This window comes from Tachypleus tridentatus, chromosome 13 (genome assembly GCF_004210375.1).
Source record: "Tachypleus tridentatus isolate NWPU-2018 chromosome 13, ASM421037v1, whole genome shotgun sequence".
NCBI lineage: Eukaryota > Metazoa > Arthropoda > Merostomata > Xiphosura > Limulidae > Tachypleus > Tachypleus tridentatus.
This window is the reverse complement of record NC_134837.1, coordinates 143653048-143675978: the sequence shown is the minus strand read 5'-3', so window position 1 is coordinate 143675978 and position 22931 is coordinate 143653048. Positions and strand designations below refer to the sequence as shown.

At 31.7% G+C, this 22931-nt stretch overlaps 1 protein-coding gene across 5 annotated transcripts in view; it reads left to right on the top strand.

Annotated features, from left to right (window-relative positions):
- The first annotated feature begins 10624 nt into the window (after positions 1–10624).
- The window catches only part of LOC143236826 (uncharacterized), a 39228-nt gene continuing 26921 nt past the window's right edge, over positions 10625–22931 (top strand). For 3 of the 5 annotated variants that reach the window (XR_013019764.1, XM_076475431.1, XM_076475428.1), the window contains exons 1-3: positions 10625–10732; positions 13435–13565; positions 18516–19266. Coding sequence is in view for 4 of the 5 variants with exons in the window: in XM_076475431.1 (XP_076331546.1) it covers positions 13467–13565; positions 18516–19266 (850 nt within the window). In the remaining variant the exon portion in view is untranslated. The other 2 variants (XM_076475429.1, XM_076475430.1) reach the window with 2 other exon arrangements.

Here is a 22931-nt window from a genome sequence, read left to right as displayed (position 1 = left end):
TCCTATCGTTATAAGCCTTCACACTTGCCGCTGAGCCACTTGGGAGCAGCAGTTTATCATCTCTTCAAATGAACGTTTTAATGACTATCACAATGGTACATACCAAAAATATGTATATTATACATGTAAAAGCTGTTTGGTACAGACAAAGAATAGCTTATTTTTTGGACCACTAAAACTATGATTCAAACATCCTTAAAGAGTGTAATAGCATACCTGAAAACATGCAAATTGTATATGAACTTACACACGGAGACATGAAATTTTTATTTTAGAATTGCCAAGCACGCAGCTACACATTCAATACGTTATATAATTGAAACATAATTAAGAACTCGTTTTCTTCATGAATATTGGGTTCCCCCGTGGCCCGGCATGGCCTAGCGCGTAAGGCGTGCGACTCGTAATCCGAGGGTCGCGGGTTCGCGCCCGCGTCGCGCTAAACATGCTCGCCCTCCCAGCCGTGGGGGTGTATAATGTGACGGTCAATCCCACTATTCGTTGGTAAAGAGTAGCCCAAGAGTTGGCGGTGGGTGGTGATGACTAGCTGCCTTCCCTCTAGTCTTACACTGCTAAATTAGGGACGGCTAGCACAGATAGCCCTCGAGTAGCTTTGTGCGAAATTTCCAAACAAACAAAAGGGTTCCCCCGCTTGGAAAGCGGTAATCTTCGAAATTACAACGATAAAATCGAGGGTTCGATTCCCCTCGGTGGACACAGCAGATAGCCCGTTATGGCTTTGCTATAAGAAAGGCACAAAAACACACACCTGAATACTGGAATTAAAACTTGTTAATTCTTTGCTAACTAAATTACATATTTTATATTTATATCACCTTTTAAAGCTTTTCTTTCATATTGTCCACTTTTACCCATATTACAACTTATTATATCTGATAAGTTATATACTTATGTAATATCATAGAAAAACACCTGCCTTATACCAACTTACCATTGGAGTATTTAACTGACAATTACAGGGGACAGCTCAACAAATACGATTTATCAGCTCTTAAAAATTTTATAAAATTTCATACAAAGAAATATATTTAATTTATGTAACTTCATAGATGCATTCTCTATATTGTAAGCCTTTAACCTACACAATTTCTAACTTTTTGCAATGATAAACTCTGTATATTTCTTCTACAATGTTTCAAAAACAAAACTTACTACACATGTTCTCTATTATATTTTGAAATTCTTTCTCTGCTGTACTGCTGATTTGCAGCGCCATGATCATCGGCGTGAGAGAAGTCACAAACAGCAACGCCAAAATTGTCTTCATATTTCTAAACCTGTGGAAACAAACTTATTGTATCCAAGTGAAGTCAGAGGAAATAAAGCACATTGAAATGTCTATCTGCTATATAAGGTTGCCAGTAAATACTGAATTTAGAAAGAATATATGTTTTTTACATCTTGTTAATTTTTATTGTTGACTCAGCGCACCTGTGTACATATGTAGGTATGCGTATATTTCTCATGAAATAACATTCGTTATTTCAAGCATATTGAACCTGACAAGGCTTTTTAAGATTTCTCATGAACATCAACCATTGCATCATTACTGATATTGAGAATATGTTTAATTAGAAAAGCTGACTAAATGCCCGTTTTCCATTCTATGCCTGTAATAGATTAGCCAACCTCTATTTTCTAATTTTCAGAAATATGTTATTGAAGTATGTTATTAAAAAAAAGTACAAAATGAAAATAAAATGGTTCTCATTTTTCTTATATTATATATAATTCTAGAAAATGAAAAATTTAATCGCACTTGGCGAGCCTAATATATTGGTTTTAATCATAACTTTAATTCTCAATTTGCACAACAAATACACTTTTTAAGTTAATATCAATAAATTATTTTATGCAAAATTAGTAACTATTTACATATCTATCTATGTAACAACAAAATTAGAAAGTGAATAGACTGTGAAAAAAAAAAGATTAACAAGATAGATGAAGCTGTAATGATCGAAAGAAGTTTAGTGAAAATAGTAATAAAAAGATTTAGAAAAGAAGCAAAACCGATAATAGAAATAGATAAAATATAAACGTAGGGAGTAATACGCAGAAACGGTAAGTTCAAAGAAAAGAACCTATAAATAAATAGTTTAGATAAGTGAAACTTCTCTATCTTTCTACTATTTTCCTTAAATCTTTATATAGAATCTCTTAGAAATGAAGATCAAAGCTAAGGTCATGTTACAAATAAAATTGGAAAACACTATTAAATTATTTCGTGTGTGTGAATGAAACATTCAACAGAATGTTAGGGTTACAATATACCTTTAGCTCTTGATCTTTTTCTGGCACAGTCAAGAATAAAAACAAAAGTTATATAATTTACAAATCATTTGCAAATTGGCTTTTAAAAGATCTTGATAAAAAGCATTCACGTATTCAATATTTTGTTTTTCAAATATTTAAGAAAAAATTGTTTATTTATACCAACAACAAGGCCTTTGAAATCTATACAGAAATGTTTATCAGGTTTTTCACCGAACTTTCTTCAATTTTTTCTATTGAAAAAACACCAGGTGTAAAATTAATATTTTTTTGAAATAGAACATATAAAATACTTATTTGGAACAAGTGAATTTTAAACAATATGCAATCCTTTTATTTTTACTTTCTTTTGTAATTATGAATAAATGAAACAACCATGAACCCCCGAATATCTTACGAAAGTTTTTCATTTGCTCAACTCTTCAGTTTTACGTCTTCATTATATCTTACACTTCCAAAATGAACTCTTGATAATTTAAATATAGAATTGTTGTATTTTAAAGTTGGAAACTGAAAAACAAATATTGGCTATCTATGTATCTGTACATATAAATTAATAAGGCTTTGGAATTCAAAACAATACACTTTTTTAGTAAAAGAGGACACAGAGAAAATTCTAGATAACATTTTGATTAACTCAACGGGGTAGTTTTGTGTTCAATTCAATAAGTATGTTTCCCAAAAAAAGAAACACTTTGTGCTTTGCAACTACAACGTATTTACTAATATATATTTATTTTAATATCGCTGTTTGTTTCACTTAAATATATATTTAGAAATGCACGTAACTTATATTTTGTTAAATGTGTATTACGAAAGTCCCGCCTATTCTCTAAATCTGTAGAAGATTATCGAGTGTAAGAATCAACAATATATGTTTTACATTGTTGCCAACTGAACTTTCGAGAACCTCACCCTAAACGTTTATAAATCGACGCGCCAAGAGATAGTTTAATATTGTTGGTTTGCTGCAGTTAGTATAGAATAAAGATCCGAAACTATAATTGTGATTAACGCTTATTAATCGGGAAAGTACGGATATTTGACGAGGAACATTTATGGATTTGGAATATTACAAACCGTTTCACTTCAGTGAATTAACTTCTGTCGTTAATATTGTTAAGAAGACATTACGTATCTTCTTCTGTGAAAAAGTCAGTTATAAGCAGCTAGAGATTGCTTACCTGTTAACTGAATTGTACCGGTATCATGAAACGTCAATAAAATATTCAGTTCGAGACCGAATAGAAAACTCAGTATTTATTGTAAAACTTTTGTATATAAATCATTATTTGTAATAACCGTTATTATAAATTGTATTTTTCTTTGTATATTAAAACATATTTGCGTTAAGAAAGAAAATTTTGTGTGTGTGTGAGTGAATCTTGTTGGCAAATATAAATTTGATACATATTAACATTCGATTAATTTCTAAATTAAAATTTCTAGCTATTTGAAATCGTAATACGTAACATAATACATTAAAGACTCGTTCGAGATAAATCATAATACGCAACGCTGCAAACATGAAGAACCGAAAAACATTAAAAATTCAGTTAACTACAATTATTTACTAACATTTCATTTTAAATTGATTCCATGTCGGTTTTCTTCAGTAAAACCGAAAGTATAACAGTATTTCAAATAATCATTGGTCGTTGCACTATTGAAAATATTTTCCATCAGGGCCCCAGTGGCTCGGCGGTATGCCTGCGGACTTACAACGCTAAAAATCGGGTTTCGATACCCGTGGTGGGCAGAGCACAGATAGCCCATTGTGTAGCTTTGTTCTTAATTCAAAACAACAACAATATTTTCCATCAGTCTCGTAGTCATTACAGCATTTGAGTTCAAATACTCGAAGACGCGGTCAACCTAGCGTAGATTTATCAATTTACCAATAGTGGGTTGTGGGCCTACAGGACCAACATTCTTATCCCGCTACCACCAAAAATAAAATAAAAGTCATCATCCGCACTTTTGAGCGTTATAGAGCCGACGATCAAAACTAAGTTGGATTGGGTCAGACCAGATAATCCAAAATTTGTTAATGAGTGCTGTTCACTAGATATTTTACCTTTAATTTTTAGTTCAAAATGAAGGACGGCTAGTGCAAATAACTCTTAAATATCTTTTCGTGAAATCGCCTCCCGCCGGTTGCTCAGCGACAAACCTGCAAAGTAACCTCTCTCTCGGTGTTTGGGTAAGAAATGTTCATACCCTAGTGGGTCAGGTTCTCTATGACCTCTTCCTTCTTCCCGTACTTATGGTCTTGCCAGATTGGTATTTGTAATTGTTGATCTGACTGTTATTTTGATCCTTTTCACGGCAATGTTCATGTATTGTGGCTCATATATAGTTATTATTATACTCTATCAGTAGAATGTCAAGTTTGTTGGTGGCACTTTATTGGCCCGGCATGGCCAAGCGTGTTAAGGCGTGCGACTCGTAATCTGAGGGTCGCGGGTTCGCATCCCGGTCGCGCCAAACATGCTCGCCCTCCCAGCCGTGGGGGCGTTATAATGTGACGGTCAATCCCACTATTCGTTGGTAAAAGAGTAGCCAAAGAGTTGGCGGTGGATGGTGATGACTAGCCGCCTTCCCTCTAGTCTTACACTGCTAAATTAGGGACGGCTAGCACAGATAGCCCTCGAGCAGCTTTGTGCGAAATTCCAAAACAAACAAACAAAACAAGGCACTTTATTATTATTATTTTTACTTAATATTTATTATTATTTTTTATGTATTTATTTATTTTTATGTTTAAAATATAAATTAACTGGGGAGAGATATTTAGGACTAGCTTCATCATGTATGTTCACATAGTAATTCGTTTTTCATCCAATTCTTTTTGAAGTACATTCTTGTACTATGTAGGAGTCTATTTAGTACGGTTGATATGTTCGAATATTTGTGAATGAATTGAGATAATATAGTTCTTGGAACTCTGTATGCTGTTGTGAGGAGTGTGTTTTGGATTGTTTAGTTTGGTTTTAATTATTTTATTGCTTACAGTTATCCATGCTGGAGCTGCATAATCTATTACTGGTCTAATATATGTTTTATAGATTTTTAGTAAGTTATCAGTAGATGCTCCACTTTTTTAACAGTTAGACTCCTAGCATAGTTAGTTCTTCGCCAGACTTTATTTTTAATTTCGTTAACATCATTAATCCAAATTAATTTTCAATCATAGGTTAGACCTAAAAATTTTGCCGATGGGGCAGTCTGAAGTAGTGTGCCATTCATATATAATTCTGGCTGTTGTTTTTTGTGTTTTGTCAATTTCGTAAAGACTACAAGTTGTGTTTTTGCTGTGTTTATTTTTATTCTATATTTTTGACAGTATTCACTTATTCTATTTAATTGCGGTTTTATGTTAATGGCTGCTACCGTGGGTGTTGCAGCACTTTTCCAGACTGCCACATCATCTGCGAACTGTGAAGAGAATCCATGATTTGGATCCTTCAGTGATATATTGTTTACATACATGATGAAGAGTATAGGGCTAACCACCCCTCCCTGAGGGACACCAGCTTCTGGAGTAAAGTACTCAGAAAAGATACCCTCAACATTTACTCTGCACTTTCTATTTTCCAAAAAGTTAGATAGCCAGCGAATAATTCCACGCGGTAGTCCCATTTCATTCATTCGGAATCTTAGACCATCGTGCCATACAGTGTCGAATGCTTTCTCAATATCAAGAAAGCAAGCGACAGTACATTCTTTTATATTGAAGCTATCTATTACAGTTTCGGTTAATCTGATTAAGTGATCTGTCGTTTGTCTAAATTTCCTGAATCCATTTTGTTCTTTTGGTAATTTTGATGTTATCTCCAAGAATATGGAGAGTCTATTACTGATTATTCTTTCGAGAATTTTGCCTATACAGCTGGTCAGGCTGATTGGTCGGTAGCTATTAGGTTTATTTGCTGGCTTTCTTTCCTCATGAAACATTAATATATTAGCAAGCTTCCAAGATACTGGGATGTATCCGGAGGATAGAGATAGATTAAAAAGTATTTTTAGGTGGTCAAACAATTTCGGAGTGCCCTTTTTTAGAAGGATAGCTTGTAGTTCATCTTCACCTGGAGCTTTGTTTTTTGTGTTTTTTATTGCTTCGAGTATTTCTTGAAGGGATATTTTATTTGTTAGTAGCGTGTTTGCATAATCTGTGTTAGGTCTTGTACTTGTCTCAGTTATGTTTATTGGAAAAATTGGTTCAAATTGTTTTTTGTTGTTTAATATATTGTTGGTGAGTTTATTGTAGAAATGTGTATTCATATCTGGATCAGAGTGAGTTTTAAAAGTATTTTGAAGTTGATCTTTGAAAGCTTCGGCTATTTCTTTATTTGTGTGTGCTATTTTATTATTATATTCGAGTGCAGGATATTTCTTTGCGACTGTATTATCATTGATGAGTCTTTTAAGGTGTGACAAGAATTTTTTGGGTCAGTTTTATCATTTAGTTTTGAGCAGTATTTGTCCCATTCATGTTGTTTATGTTGTTTTATTTGTGCTCTGATGTGATTTCTAATATTGTTTATTTGCGTTTTTGTTTCTCTGTATCTTGTTATCATGCACTGTCTTCTTAATTGTCTTCGTTTTTTGATTAAGGTGATTATTTCTGTGGTGGGTTTCCATGTGTTGTTTGTTGTTTTATGGTGTTGTTTTGGTATTGTTTTCTTGGCTGCTTTCTGAAGGCACTCCGTTATTGTTTGACAGTACTTATCCATTTTAGTATGGGTTTTAACTTCTTTTATAACTCTATTAGGTAAAAGGTTGTCTAATTCCTGTTTGTAATTTTGTCAATTTGCTTTACTGTAATTAAATGTTTCTTTCCTGAAGGTTATATTTTTATGGGGGCGAGATGGAAGACGCAATATATTGGCAGGTGATCGCTATCAACATCTTTTCCCACCTGGAATTTTATTAGTTTTTGGCTCAAGTATGTCACTGGAGTTAGTGGCATACACTATGTGTGTAGGGGTGGCATCGTTTAATAATACTATATTGTTGTCATCTGTGAATTGTAAGAGACTTCTACCATTGTTGTTTGAGCTCCGGCATCCAAAGTTAACATTTTTACTATTTAAGTCACCCATAACTATAGAGTTATGGTTGTGGGAAAAGATGTTGTTGAGTAATGTTAAATCTAGTTGTTTACTTGGTGAACAGTAAATTCCTGCTACAGTTACTTTTGTTTTGTTTCTTTGCAGGATGTCCACTGTAACATGTTCGTTGTTACTGCTCAATTTAATTCCTATAACTGATAGTTCCATTTTGTAGAGCAGCATAATGCCTCTATTTTCATCATTTTTGTTTATTCTGTCTTTCCTTATTGTTGTATAATTTGGTATTTTAAATCTATTGTTACTGTATATTAGAGTTTCGCTTACTATTATAATGTGGAGGTTAGTTTTTTGTATTAGGTCTTTGATCTCATGTTTCCTGGAAGCTATTGCACCTTGGATGTTGATATATACTACTGTGAACATTATAGTGTAAGCATGTAACCAGTAAGTGTTGATATTATGTAGGTGTGATGTGTTTTTTGAAAATATTAATCAGTAATTCGAAGCAGTTGTTTGTTTGGTTCGGTTTTGTGTATTCTGTTACAAATTCTGTAAATATGTTTTTGATTATGGTAGTAATAAGGCTTGTTTTATCAGGTGTGTTAGTATCTGTTTCTTGGAATGTGGTGCTGTTTTCTTGTGGCTTTTGTGTTTGTGTTAAGGTGTTATTTTCCTGAGTAATAATATTCTCTTCTTGATGTTTGTGAGATTTGTTTCCTTTTGACATTTGTGCATTTGTGGTTTTTGTTTTATTATATTCTGTTGATATGTCTGTTTTTGGTTGCTTATTTGTATTTGGTTGATCCTGTTCTGACGATGCTGTTTTTATCTGATATATACGTTGTTTTATTTGTTTATATTTATCACATCCTTTATAGTTGGCTGTGTGGGTTTGACCACAGTTACAACATTTGGGTGTTTCTTTATATTTTTTGCACTGAGAGATATGGTGTTCCCTGCCACAGCCGCACCACCTCGGTGTTGCTAAGCTGGCTGCAGAAACATGTCCATATCTTTGGCAATTGTAACATTGTGTTACTACAGTTGCCGGAGTTTTTAGCTGTTCTACTTGGTATTTTTGATACCAAAGCATTATACCATTATTAATGAGATTTAGTATGTTGTAACTGTCGTCTATATCTATCCGTGTTATATTTGTGGGTGCTTGTGTTTTCTTTGAAATTATCCGTTGTATGTTGGTTTGCAGTATGCCTTGTTCGTCTAAAGCTTGGGTAATAGATTCAAGGTTAATAGTTTGGTGAACCCCTCTTACGTCAATTGCTTTAGGTTGCGGCTTACTTCCTGGCAGGTGGATTTTGATTTTACCAGGTTTGAAAGCATCTTCTGGCCATTCTTTTACTAACCTATTTAGGTCAGCAGCGTCTTGTCCTTGAACAAGGACACCGCCTCTGGGCAGACGCTTGATATTAACAATAGTCACATGTGGCTTGCAGCGTTTGACCTCTGTCGCAAGTAGGGGTTGATTGTACTGGCCTGGTATACCTTCTATAATAATTGAGAACTGTGGTGGTTTAGTTATTTTGCACAATATTGTTACTTTTTTTCTTTTTTTTTTTTTTTTTTGATGTGACTGTAATAAAGCCTTCTTGATCTTCAGTGTCTGGCTCACTGTCTGTGGTATTTTTCATAATATTGCTTTGAGTGTTTTCCGTTGATCTGTCAACATCCAAAGTGTTTGATTTTTCTTCTATTTCATTTACATTGTTAGTTTTGTTAATGTTAGTTTTAATTGCAGGGGAAGCTACCTCTACCTCAATATTAGTTGCAACGCCTGCTTCTTCTTCATTTTCAGAATTTTCTGAAGAGTTGGTAAGTTTAATCATTTTTCTTTTGACTTTTCGTCTTTTTCTTACATTATTTTCATTTGTTTTTTCTACTGTACTTACTTCTTTTTTTGCTATTGTACATAGCGCTAGTAAGGGTGAACTAGTTACATTACTTTTTGTTTTGCCACCAACAAGACTTGACTTACTTCTGTGGGCGCGAACCCGCGACCCTCGGATTACGAGTCGCACGCCTTACGCGCTTGGAATTATGTAGGTACCTTATGTATTGTTGACGAGGTTATCTCATCACATAAAAGTACAAAAAAAGGAGGATGTAGGTTATATTTTGAAAGGCGATATGTACATCATTACATCCCCTCAGCGGTACAGCGGCATCTCTACAGACTTATAACGCTAGAATTCGGGTTTCAATACTCGTGCTGGGCAGAATACTGGTAGCCCAGTCTGTAACTTTGTGCTTAACTTCAAACAAACAACACTCCCTTTAGGTCCAAAATTTCTTGTACAACAAAAGCAACATGCATTTTCTTAGACGTAAAATGATCTAATTTTGGTTTCAAATGATGGAAAGAATGACAGTTTGAGTAGCTGAGTATTTTCCATCAATATATATATATTCTATCCTTGAAAAAGTACAAAGGGTATATATATCTTCCTCGAAAAAAATATGCATTTGATTTACGAATAAGTGAGCCTAAATAAAGTATTTGCAAACTGACGTGTTTTTGTTGACTTTGTTATCAATGCTAATTCCGATAAGTAAATTCTGTATGTTGGGAAAAGTGCAAATCCTCATTCCATTATGAGGAGAATTTATCTAATAGGAAGTATATAAAACCACATCAGTATAGTTTTATTTCAAATATCGGTTATGCTTCCTTATATCCCAAATATATAATTGCATCTACGTTTTTAGTATAAACCAAAACCCATTCCCATTCTTATATATTTATCTTATGAAATTATAGAATCTTAATCATCTTGGAAGAAAACAAACTGAAGAAACTTCTTTTTTGCTGAATATTGAGTTAGCTTTTTCTCAGCATACTTTTACGTCATCATGAAGCTTTGGATGTCGCAATTATACCATCTCACGACCAGCTTAACTAATTCTAGGGTTCAAAGTGGTTTCAGAAACCAATTTAGACCCTTTAAAGCCCCTAGGCAATACTGCAATACTAGAGCTCCCCTTACCCCTTCATTGGGCACTGACCCCTATATTCTAACTGGGTGGTTTGAGACAGTTTTGTGGAATTGTTAAAAATATATATTTCATATGTAGCTTATGTATTTGCACCTTATGTATTCACAATTTAAAATAGCATAACAAACTTACAACTAATATTTATAAATAAAAGATTTCTTTTTGAATAAAGAATGGCAAACTGAAAAGTATACTGTTTAAAAATGAAACACAAATAGACTGTTATTAATTAATAAAAATGGCGTGGTGATCGCTGGGCCAATGAACAATTTCACTTGGTTTTTATACGATGTGCAACTGAAGTTTCACGTGGCAAAGCATGAAATGGAGCTGGTGATGATGTTTATAAAGTGTGTAGTCAGGAACAGTTTTGTAATGTAATATAGAAATTGTGTGTAGCTTAAATTTAAAAAAAAATATAGGTTATTTTTAGTAGATATAAAATCGGATTGTCGAGTGTATGAAGTTAATTTTAGATGTGACAAATTAATCCAAGGCTAGTAATTGAAGTTTACAGTTTTACAAAGAATAAGTGTCTTATTAAATTGTTTAGTGTACGCTGGTTACTTATGTTGTCCGAACTTTAACTAACCTAATAGTAACAGTATGAGAATGTTAAAACTTTTTGTTTGTTTAACTGTTATCCTTAGGCTCCAGCTTTTTACAAACTTGTCAAGCTCAATTTAGATATAATAATAGAATAAATAGGTCTTGTAATTTGATTTACAAATACATGATCTTTACAATGTTATATATAGTATTAACAGTAAACCTGTGAGTGTAAGCAGTCCATTCATGGTTTCAAATAAAATTACATTATCTTTTATATATCGTAATTAATTTTATTTTTTTCAAAATTTCAAAATGTTTGTATATCCTTGCTTCACATCAGGGATAGAATTATTATTTTAAGAATGGGATAGATAGTAAACAGTTGCTATTTTACACTTTCAGAGGGATAGCAGGCACTACAGTTGTGGAGGGGACCTTTTCTTCTACACAAATAATATAAATGATTTATGTGAAAATCATGTGTTTATTAAAACAGTTGGCAGCTAGTGGACCTTTAAAAAATATTGGGTTGTTGTTCACCCCCACCTCAGTTATACCCAACCATTACATTTATAAATTGCACACTACACCTTATGACTCAGTTCAGTCCTATTGTTAAAGTGTAGAAGAAATGATCTCTCATTAATGAAAAGGTAGAGAACATGGCTTTATTTTTCATGCTTTGTAGACTCATTGTTGGCAGAAATATGTACTTATCTACATTTGTTAGTTGTTTGTTTGACTTGTGTTTTATCAACCCAGTATATCTACTGAATCTTTTTCAATAGTTTACAAGACCACATTCAAAGGTGTTTTTCTTTGTTGTTGTTATTAAACATTTGACACATCTAAATATATATATATATATATATATATATATATATATATATATATATATATATTATGTTTTTATCTGCAACATGTGCAAGGCTTCCTTGTTTTCTGAATTGTATTGTTTTTTGCAAAGACTTAAAATATATTGCTGTACTAAAATACATATTTGGATGTTCACTCTGTTTGCTAATGTTTAAAATAAACTATTATCTAGAAGTCTAGTAATAGATAAAGTCAAATAATGGGTCCTTCTTTTAGGAGTGCTAATAGCTTAACTGCACCATAAATAGAACTTACATTTGTGCCCATACACTGAAATTCCTAATTATTTGGCACCCTAAAAACTCATATACTGCTTATCCAGACCTAGAAATTTTTAATGATATAAATCCACTATAAGTATTTGTATCAAGTTTTTTTGTACGTCAGATCTGTCTCTATTGATAGATAATACTTCATTTATAATAGCAAACGTTTAGTACCAAAATATTACTTTGTGTCCATTCTTCTCATGGGTCAAGAAGGGAGCTGTGCACTGGCACATGTAAACTTCCTTTTTGTCTTAAATATCTTTGGAGGTGGCATTTCAATACATTTTAATCTGATCACAAACACTGCTTAAAGTGGAATATTATTCCATGTTGCCACTCCTCAGTGAGAGAAAAATACCATTAAATCCAATCTGGAACTCTGATTATAAATTTAATACTTGTGGCCTATAGTTATAGATTTATTAACTATAAAGAAATCTACATCATATTATCCTTCAATTTACTTTAATGCAGAACTTGCACATAATCTCAGCCATATCAAGTTAGTTGATTTGAAACTAAAAGCCTTTTTGTTTTTACCATTTGTAACTGTAAATCAGATTTCTTTATAATCACTCTAATGTAATTTACAGATATTTTTCAACTTCTGCGTATTACCTTCTTTAATCCAAAAGAGTAAATATTAAACAGTTTAACTATATTTTGAAAATGGCCATAAATTTTTTTTGTACCATTAGACTATTTACATGAAAATACAAATTTCTAAGCTAAATGAACCTAATGAATATTATATTTTGGTAGTGTTTACCAATTTTATTCAAGTGTAAACTACATAAAGATGGTAAGAAGTGCAGCAGTTTTGCAGCTGTACAAATATATGTATAATATGATATTAGTGCATACCACACATTGTTTTTTAAAGAAGAATTTGTTAAAGAATGGTACAGTATAACAGTTGTCTTTTTTTCTGCAGTAGTTTATGAAAAAATTGATTATTGGCTAATAAAACAGGAAATGTGTGTATCAAGTTATAAAACTAATTACAGTTTGTGATGCAGCTAGCATAATACTGAAAAATGTGATATTGTCAGCTAACACTCAGATTACCATAAGAGTTCATGTGTGTTGTTAGTTTTTATTGTTAATAAAATCAGCCTTATAATATAATTTTAATGATAGATCAGACCATTAAAAATAAAAATAAAAAATAACATTAAAAATTATTTCCCAATATTATGTATCTGTACCAGATGCTTCATTTCAATTTGTGAATATGAGGCTAAGAAAATTGAAATGCCAACTGTTGAAAAATGAATGTTATTTTAAAGTAGAGCAGAAAAATATAAAATTATTTACTTATATTTCATTTTAATTTGTTTCCATTCTCTCTCTAGCTAGCACATGTTGGTGAGACTACTTCTTAGCCATGGGGAACACAGAGGTTCATAATGTTAAACCATGTCCAGAAGATTTCAAACAAGAACTGGATTTAAGTTGTAAAATGAATTACAGGAGTTATTGCAAAGTTAGTATTGTAAAAATTATTGGTAATTCAAAAGATTTTGATTCTGTTAAAAATACTACACTTATATTTTCAGACATTTCAAACAGAAGTAACTATTGATAGTTAACTATTTATTCAAAATCATTTGAACTTTGTTTAAATATCAACATTTCAATTTCTCATTCCTTTAATTATAATAATGATGAAATACAGTACATTATACATTATAAAAGTAACAAAACATCCTGTTATTATATTAGTGGTTAAATTAAAATAATATTTGATGTTTGAGTTTTAATATTACTAAATAATTTCACTTTTTACTTTATATATATTTCTCCAATAAGCATGTTAATTCATGGTAGTGTGTGTGTGTGTTTTCTTATAGCAAAGCCATACCAGGCTATCTGCTGTTTGTGGTAGTAACTTATGATTTCATTTTATACTAAATATACCTGTTTAAAATTTTAATTATTATCCTTCAAGCTTATAATTTACAGTAATCAGAATTGGTGTTAGCATTTGGACAAAAACAATTTACTTGTTTTTTGATACAACTTAAACTTTCTTTGAGAACACAATTATTTTAATTTCTGTTAACGTGTAGCACGTATTTTTTATCTATTCTAATTTTTCACATTGTTAGTCGCTTTCCTATTCTCTGAATATCATAACCTGACTCTTGAGAAAATTTGGATGACAACACTTGATGTGTTCACAACTGTGAAGATTAAAAGCTGATGATGTAGTGCAGCATTTCCCAAGTGTTTGTGCAGCAATTCTCAAGTGTTTAGTTTCAAATTTAAAAATAGACATTTGTTGACAGAGAATTATTTTACAATCACAAACAAAAATAAAGAATAATCAGGTTAAAGAAATTTTTTAAACATTTTTCTTTTTGAAAAATATTCATTAAAAACTGCTTTAAGGTCTAAATACTATTTTTTTATGACTGACATAGATAAGGTTTTAATGGGATTGGTGTTTCTATATTTTTGAACCACAAATTCTCTTAATATCAGGAACTATACTTGAAAGCTGAATTTTCATATTATATCCAGCATTTTTTCTGTTCCTATATTTTGTCTGTGGTGCAGTATAATAGAAAAATCCAGTTTCGCATGAATAAGTCATGGGAAATGGAATAAGCAGTTGAAGTACAAATTTAGTTATACTTGGTTAATTTGTTACTGGGCTACTCCAAAAATCTAGTGAAAGCTTCTTGGACTTCTGTTGTTGACGAGAGTCAGAAACCAAGTCAGTTAGTTCTCATAGTCTTATGCTGCAAAACCAACCAGCTTAGCTGTAACTATGAATGAATTTTGAACTCAGACATTATCATTAGTACTAACAGGAAAATATTTCAATCAAACAGTGTAAGTCACACAAGTGTTGTAAAATAGTGTTGCTAACTTTTAACTTTCTTGTGGACTTTATCATTTATTTCTGTCAGAGATTTATTAAAAGTAGAAAAGCAGTCAAAGATATTTTCTTCTACTGAAGATATCCAGAATTTCAATTTCTTTTTTACAGATGAAATTTTATCCATTGTTGTAAAAATTGTAACATTGTTTCCTCACAGTGATAAATTAACTTCGTTTAATTTAGAAAGTATATCTGCAAGATATGCCAGCCCGACCAGTTATAAGTTACTTGTAAAGCAATTGTTAAATTTCTGTTTTGAATTATTGGATCTGAAGAATTCCAATAGTTCACTACAAAGCTCAAAAAGCCTTACAGGTATTTTACTTCTGGATAGCCATCTAACTTCTGTATGTTAAGAAGTGATTTGTGTCAACTACCCATTTTTTTGCATAAAAGTTTGAATAACCTTGTTTGAAGTGAATAAGATTTAACAAACTTGATCATTTGTACTACTTTGTGTAGTACAATTTTTAGATCTGTGGGTATTTTTCCCTATACATGCTTGCCTGTGGAGAACACAGTAAGTACTTGTGCACTGTGATGCCACATATAAGCTTAGTGGTATAACTCCATCTTTCCAACCATTGCACAGGTACCATGGTGAAGAAATATGTAATTGTATTAACAATTTTATAAAGAAACATGAAATTGTTTGGGAAAAATATTAATACAATTGCATATTTCTTCACCAGTCATGTTGGTTTCTAGGAATTCACATAAGAACAGGTCCTCTTCAGTAGCATTATTAAATCTATAATAGACAAATATCAATAGCACAGCAAGCCTTGAAACATCAATGGACTCATCTAGCTGCAGTGAATAGTCATCTCAAATTTTTGGTTGACGAACTAATTTTCTTTCTATGTCATTGGCAAGAACCTTAATATGGTGTGAAACAGTATTGTTCAATAACTGTACACATAAATTTTCTTACTAGACTGCTTGTTTAACTTGCACATTATAATATCTTTCACGCAGAGCTTAAGTGTGTCTTGAATAGCACATGCTTCTCCAGCAAGCGCTAGATAATAACTTACCCTGTAAGATGCCTGAGTTACATTTTCATTGCTTGTTTTAAAATTTTAAAAATTTTAATTAGAGGAAGTTTGCAAGTTTCAGTTGTGTCATGCTTTTTATTGAAAAAAAATTATGTATTTGCCTTTATATTCATTGTGGTGTGTTACCAAATTTCTGTGTAGTTTAGCAGGAACCAACAAACTGTTTGATAGTATTTTGTTGCACGTCACACACTGCACATCAGGATAAACTTTATTTTCAACACACGAAGCCAAATGACAAATAACTTTTATCATACTTTTGCTTAGATCTTTCATCACTTGTTTCTAATTTAATGCTATAACCTGGTTTTTCATTCATTTTAAATATCTCACTGCTGGTAACAGAGTTTCCACCAATAAAAGACTGAGAATAATCATTCTTATTTTGAACTGCCTCAATATTTTGATCATTTATTTCAATTTCTTTTGAAGTATGAAAGGCTTTTCTTTTCAAAGTTGCTGTTTTCACCTACAAGTCCATGGGCTATTTATATTTATTGGATTTATTTCACAAAAGTATGGATAAGATTGCTTTTGTTTCAACTGAGGACCTGTGTAGAGACTAGACACAAAATATCTGTAGAGAAGGTATGTTGCATACACAGTACCCTCTGCACCCATATTTTGCTGCACCAGCTGATGCTAGATTTTTATATTTTTTTATTTAAACAAATTTCATATTAATAAATTTTTATGCTTACAGTATATTTTAGGTACCAACCTCTCCACTAAGATATATAGAATAGATACAGCATCTTTTATAATTCTTCTTCAATGTGAAATCATTATTATCTAATTCTAATACATAGGAAAATATTTCATAATAAGTGATGATTGTACAAAAAGTATGAGATATTTTATTAAAATTTAAAATTATGATTTTCTTACGAAGCACTTATTAATCTCAAACAGAACACCAATGTTCCACGGAACATAGTGTGGGAAACACTGATCTAGTGCTAAGAATAGTGCTAGAAATTAAAGTTGAGATATAAAATAAATGAAACAAACTGCAATTGAATTTTTTTAGAATACATTAAAGGAAGAAAGTTATATCTACTATATGAAATTAAAATAAATTACTGTTAATGATGATAACATCCATATTTATGTTTGAAGTATATAAAAATCCTGAAAAATCATTAATAAATGGATAGATAAAATCATGAAAAATCTATATGGTAACAGAAAGTCATGGAATCTAATCCACTTTTGTGTGCAGGGACCCTGTAACCTCTTTGCAGAAATTAAAATAATTCATGAGGTGAAAATCATCATATTGTAAGAAATATTATAATCATTGTAATATAACAAAATGTTTGATATTTCAGAATTTTTTTCCATTTCTATCATTGCATGAAAAGCTTAAAAATAATAACTTTGCTGAGTTTAAAAAAACATCCAGTTTTAAGCAAGAACTGGTTAGTTTGAAGAGAAGTATAAAAATAACTCTTTAAAATGATTATGTTTCCATTTTATTGTACAGACTAAAATATCAAAATGCGTGAGTGGGCTGAGAAATCAATAAATCAAGATTTCTGTATTTGGTATAGGCATGTTTAAGTGGCGGGTGACAAAAGCTAGACTTTTCCCTTTTTATTACTTCCTACTTAAATAGAACTAGTCTTAATTTCAGGAGTCCTGTTTGTATAAATAACTTAATGAGGAAGTAAGTGTTATCTAAAAATCGTTAAATGGACTAATTAATCAGCAACCAACTTTTTTTTTTTAATTTAACAAGTAATGAATAATGAATGTCAATTTGTCTTTTTTTTTTTGCTAAAACAGTTTTACTTTGAGTAATACTGGTTACTTTTGGAGAGTGTACTAATGTGTAAAATATTAAAGCTACACTGTTTAGACCATATAAGGTAAACATGAACAATAAGCATTATTGTGGTGTTGCTCTTCTTGAGTTGAAGGTTATGGATTCAGTGCCTGATGCCATCAAACATGTTCACCATTTCAGCAGTAAGGGCATGCACATTATAATGGCAATCATACTGTTCATAAATGAAAGAAAGAGTCAATAGTAGATGATGCTCACCAGTGTTCATTTCTATGGTAAGCAGTTGAAAATTATGGGCAGTAGCAGATAGCATTAGTAATTTTACCATAGCTCAAAAATAAAGCATATATATATATATGCTTCCATGGCTGGAATGACAACAGAAATTGAATCTACAGTTCTTGAAACCACAAGACAACATTTTAATCAATGGACCATGCTTGTTTCAAGCTGAACACATTTTAAGCAATCAAAAAATAGTAATTACTTGGGTAATTGATAATTGGAAACAAACACTAGTTTTGTTTTATATTTATATTTTATTTAACATTAATTGATGCTGATGGGTAATTGATTATTCAAGTTGATCACAGATCTCTATTTAGGAAAATATTTTTTAATATATGTTATTTAACAAATATTTTACTAACATTTTCTCAAATATTTAATATTGATTCCTTTTATTTGATGATTTTTCAGTATATGAATGGAGAATTTCCAGATCAGTGCCTTTTAGAACTTCCGTGGACTTACAGAGACTCTGTGAGTTTATATGAACGATTAATTCTTTGTTTTAATAGACTTTCTTCACTTCCTCCAGAACTTCCTTTTCGACTCCCACATTTGTCTTACTTAGACTTAAGTCATAATCAGCTGACATGTCTTCCAGAAAGTATCTGTTTGCTCTTTCACTTAGAACAATTGTTAGTACCCTACAATGCACTGATGAGTCTACCATCTTCCTTACACAAAATGGACAAACTTTATAAACTTGATTTGTCCAATAATTCACTAAACAGCCTACCTGAGAACTTGGGTTATATGAAAGCCTTAACCAAGCTAAATGTTAGCCAGAATAACCTACAGAAACTTCCACTGTCTCTTGGTGCCTCCACTACTCTCAAAGTTATCTTGGCTCAGGGAAATAAATGTAAATCTCAACCACCACAGGTCATTTGTGAAGAAGGATCTAATTCTATACTCAACTTTCTGCAAAAACTGGTACTTCCTACTGCAAAGGTGCTTTTCTCTGATGAAAGTACAAATGCATTTGACCGAATTCGTGGAAACCAGGCTTTTTCCTCAGTGCTAAATCCAGGATCTGCACGTGTTCAATATATTAAAATGCAGACAGAGACAATGAATACAGCTAGTCGTATTCGAACCCCTTTACTTCCTCCTTATAATGCTACTTCGTTGGAGCCAGATGAGCTTAGAGATCGTATTCTAGGTAAGTGAGGTTCTTTTTGCAATTTTATGGCTGGGTTGCCCATATGGTAGCTCAAGGGCCACATTTGGCCTGTAAAGCAGTTTCAACTGACTCATCAATCAACCATGTAAAAATAAAAAAAATATTAAGCTAAAAATATAACTTATTTTTAGTGTCTTAGAATTTGCAGCTTTGGTTTCTTAATGTTTGGTTCCAATTGCTTTAATACTATTGCATTTTTAGTAATGCTAACCTGAATAAATCAGGGTCATGTTTTTCTTTCATAATTAGTGTCCAGCAATTTATAACACCTTTAGAACATATGATCTCCCACTGACACAAAGTTGGACAATTCTGCTATATGCTTGATTAATAAATAACTGCTATAAATGCCCATCACAAATAATGGAAAACCATTGTTGAATGATTAATGAAAATGTATTTCTAAAATATAACCTAATCTTCACTTGATTCATCAGTTTCAAAGCTCTTCTTTAGTCACCACAATTTCAGTAAACAATACACAGAAAAATGAAATGTTGTAATGAATAAAAGTACTTGTGCACTCTGAAAGAGATTTAAGTAGCACTCTTGAGACTTTTCACCATGTTATAGGTCAGGATGTAGAAAATGTAGTGCATTCAACACATATTTTCAACTCTTCTTGACTGTACAAAGACTCAGAGATATTTGATGTAATAAATGTTTTTTTTTTAATGTTTTAAGGCCAAGTGGTTAATATATGTCAAAATACCAAAAGAAACATTTATTGATTAACATTTATTCACCACTTAAAGCTTTTAAATACTGAATATATAATGTTAGTAATAGTATACCTATTTGTAGTTTGACTTGAACCTTTCACTGTTGTTTGAATATATAATATAGTGCATTGAGATATGTACATTCCAGTGCAGCAGAAAGGTTAAGTTAGGTTATGTGCATAAACGTAAGGCTCATCTGAAACACCACATGATAAATTGTATTTTGATTTTGGCTGGAACTTAATGCCATGAAACTTCCTTATTAAACTGTTTTGCTGTTTTGTCATCAAAGTCATCGGAAAATAAAGAATTAAATCCTTTCTTTTAAATTAACATGAATATAGAGCATTCAACATAAACACTTATCATTGGCCTAAGAACAATCAGGTGATAGTTTTGTTGCTAGGTGACCATCCATGTTGTTGAGCTCTGCCAAAATAATTGTGTGAAAGTGTTCTCAACAGAGTGAAAAGGGAATAAGCCTATTATAGCTAATGATGATAATTTCAGTTTATGTTATGATGATATAAGATGTTTATTATTTTAGTAAATTTAGTTTTATTCCATAATTTGTGCACTTAAGATGTTATTTCTGTTATCTTATAAAAATGAAAAACTTATCATTAACCTGAAAAAGACAGCAAGTGAAAATATAATGAAAAACATGCTGAAAATGTTTCTCTGTCAACAGTTTTTCAAAAACATTATTCATCTCTCTACAAAGCAAAGTAACTTACTTCTGGTGTACTGCTGTATAAATTCCTTTGCATGTCCCAAGCCTGAGAGGTAGCTCCCACCCTTACATATACATATCAATATTCATATTGCACCAAAGTGTAACATAATCATCATTAGACTATATCCTTTCACCAGTAAGAGAACAGCATATCTTATATGCTCTGTAATCCTTTTTAGCCCATGAGGATTGCTTTAATCCTCATTCATTTCTTAACACTTTATCTTCAGAATGTGTTGTTGTATTTTGGAATTACTGGAATTTGTACTTATCATTTTAAACTTTTATTATCATTTGCAGAATGTTTTTATTCATTAATTTTCTTGGTTATGTGTGAGACTTATGTTAAATTTTTCAATAAAAATTTTAATTTGTATTATATTCAGTTTGATTTTGCTTTCCTAAAATTTGTACATTTGGAACTTAAGTGATTTTGTGTGTTCCAACATAGGGGTTTTGTCTTGTATTTTTCATGGTCATCAGTAGGCTTGTGGACTGCCAATATACCAGACTAATTTTATTTATTTAAAAAAAAAATCTTGGATTCTGTGATATTCTTCACCTTTTCCTAAACAAAATTGCAATGAAACCAGTTTCATGGACCAACTGGATTGTGCATTCATGATTCCATGTTTCTTGCATCTCCTGAAGTTTTTCACAGCCTTTCACAACAAATGTCATCCAACACTGTAATGGTAACTGGAAGCAGTTGGATGGTCAGGGACGTTACTTTCATTGTGAACCACATGGTTGGTTCTATTCTGATCTTACATCCAGAATTTTCAGTATCTTGTTTCTATTACTGCAGAACTGGTAATGTGTTTCACCAGTGTTAATTCCACAGCAGCTTTTACATCTAGTTCCTTATTTCCATAAAAGATCAGGTGTCCCACCTTTATCCTTCATTGTTTGGATTCCATGTCAAATCATCCAGATTTTGGAAAATTTTCTAGGTGACCCCCTCAGAATGCCTTGAAAACATTCACATGTGCTCATCTACCCATATAAGGAAAAATTCCCAAAGATTAGATCAATATCTTGAATAGTTTCTGATTTACATTCCTGTAAAATTTAATTAATTTGTTGTTATTTTTGGCAAATTCATTTTTGGGCAACTTTGGCTGCTTAAAACTGCAAGAGTTATGGTGGTAGAAGGCTAAAATTTGCTACATTGACTGAATTAATCTCACAGAATTCAAAAATGAGCTCAAACCAAATATAGCTCTCTAAGGATTTGCATAGTGAGGCTGTAAATTCACCTGAAATCATAAAAAGCATTGGTTTATATAATAAGCCATAGCTCTAAGACTTAATATGATACAAAGCTGAATTTTGTTTTCAAATTTCCTATAACATATCAGTTGATAAATCAGCAGTTGTTGCAATTAAAAGCTTATTAGATCTTAGAAACACACCTGAACTGAATTATTTTTAAATAAAAAAAAGTATGGTCAGAGGATATTTTAAAAAATTATAACTCAAAAGTAGATTGAACACCATCCTGATTCTCTTTGTAGATCATATTCAGAGATGTAAGAATATGTGGTAAAAATCTGAAAAGGCTGAATAACTGGTGACATGGTCAAACTGTGGCCTGAAGTAGGGCTATTTTTAGCTAAATCATAAAAAGTTGCATGCAACTAAAATTTTTTACAGGAGATCTAATAGACTTTTAATTACAACAATTGCTGATTTTTCAACTGATATGTAATAGGAAATTAAAAACAAAATTCAGCTTTATATCATATTAAGTCTTAAAGCTATGGCTTATTACATAAACCAATGTTTTTTATGATTTTGGGTTTTCAGGTGATTTTACTGCCTTACCATGCAAATCCTAAGAGATAAACTTGGTTTGAGACCATTTTTGAATTCTGTAAGGTTAATTCAGTCAGTGTAGCAAATGTCAGCCTTCTACCACCATTACTCTTGCAGCTTTAAGCAGCCAAAGTTGCTCGAAAATAAATTTGTCAAAAATTAAAAAAAAATTAACTAAATTTTACAGGGCTGTAAATCAGAAACTATTAGAGATATTGATTTAATCTTTGACAATGTTTCATTATATGGGCAAATGAGCACATGTGAATTTTTTTAAGGCATTCTGTGGGAGTCACCTGCAGATCCCTGGATGATTTGACATGGAATGACCCACAGGCGAATCATTTTGCTTTTTCTTTCGTCAGTTG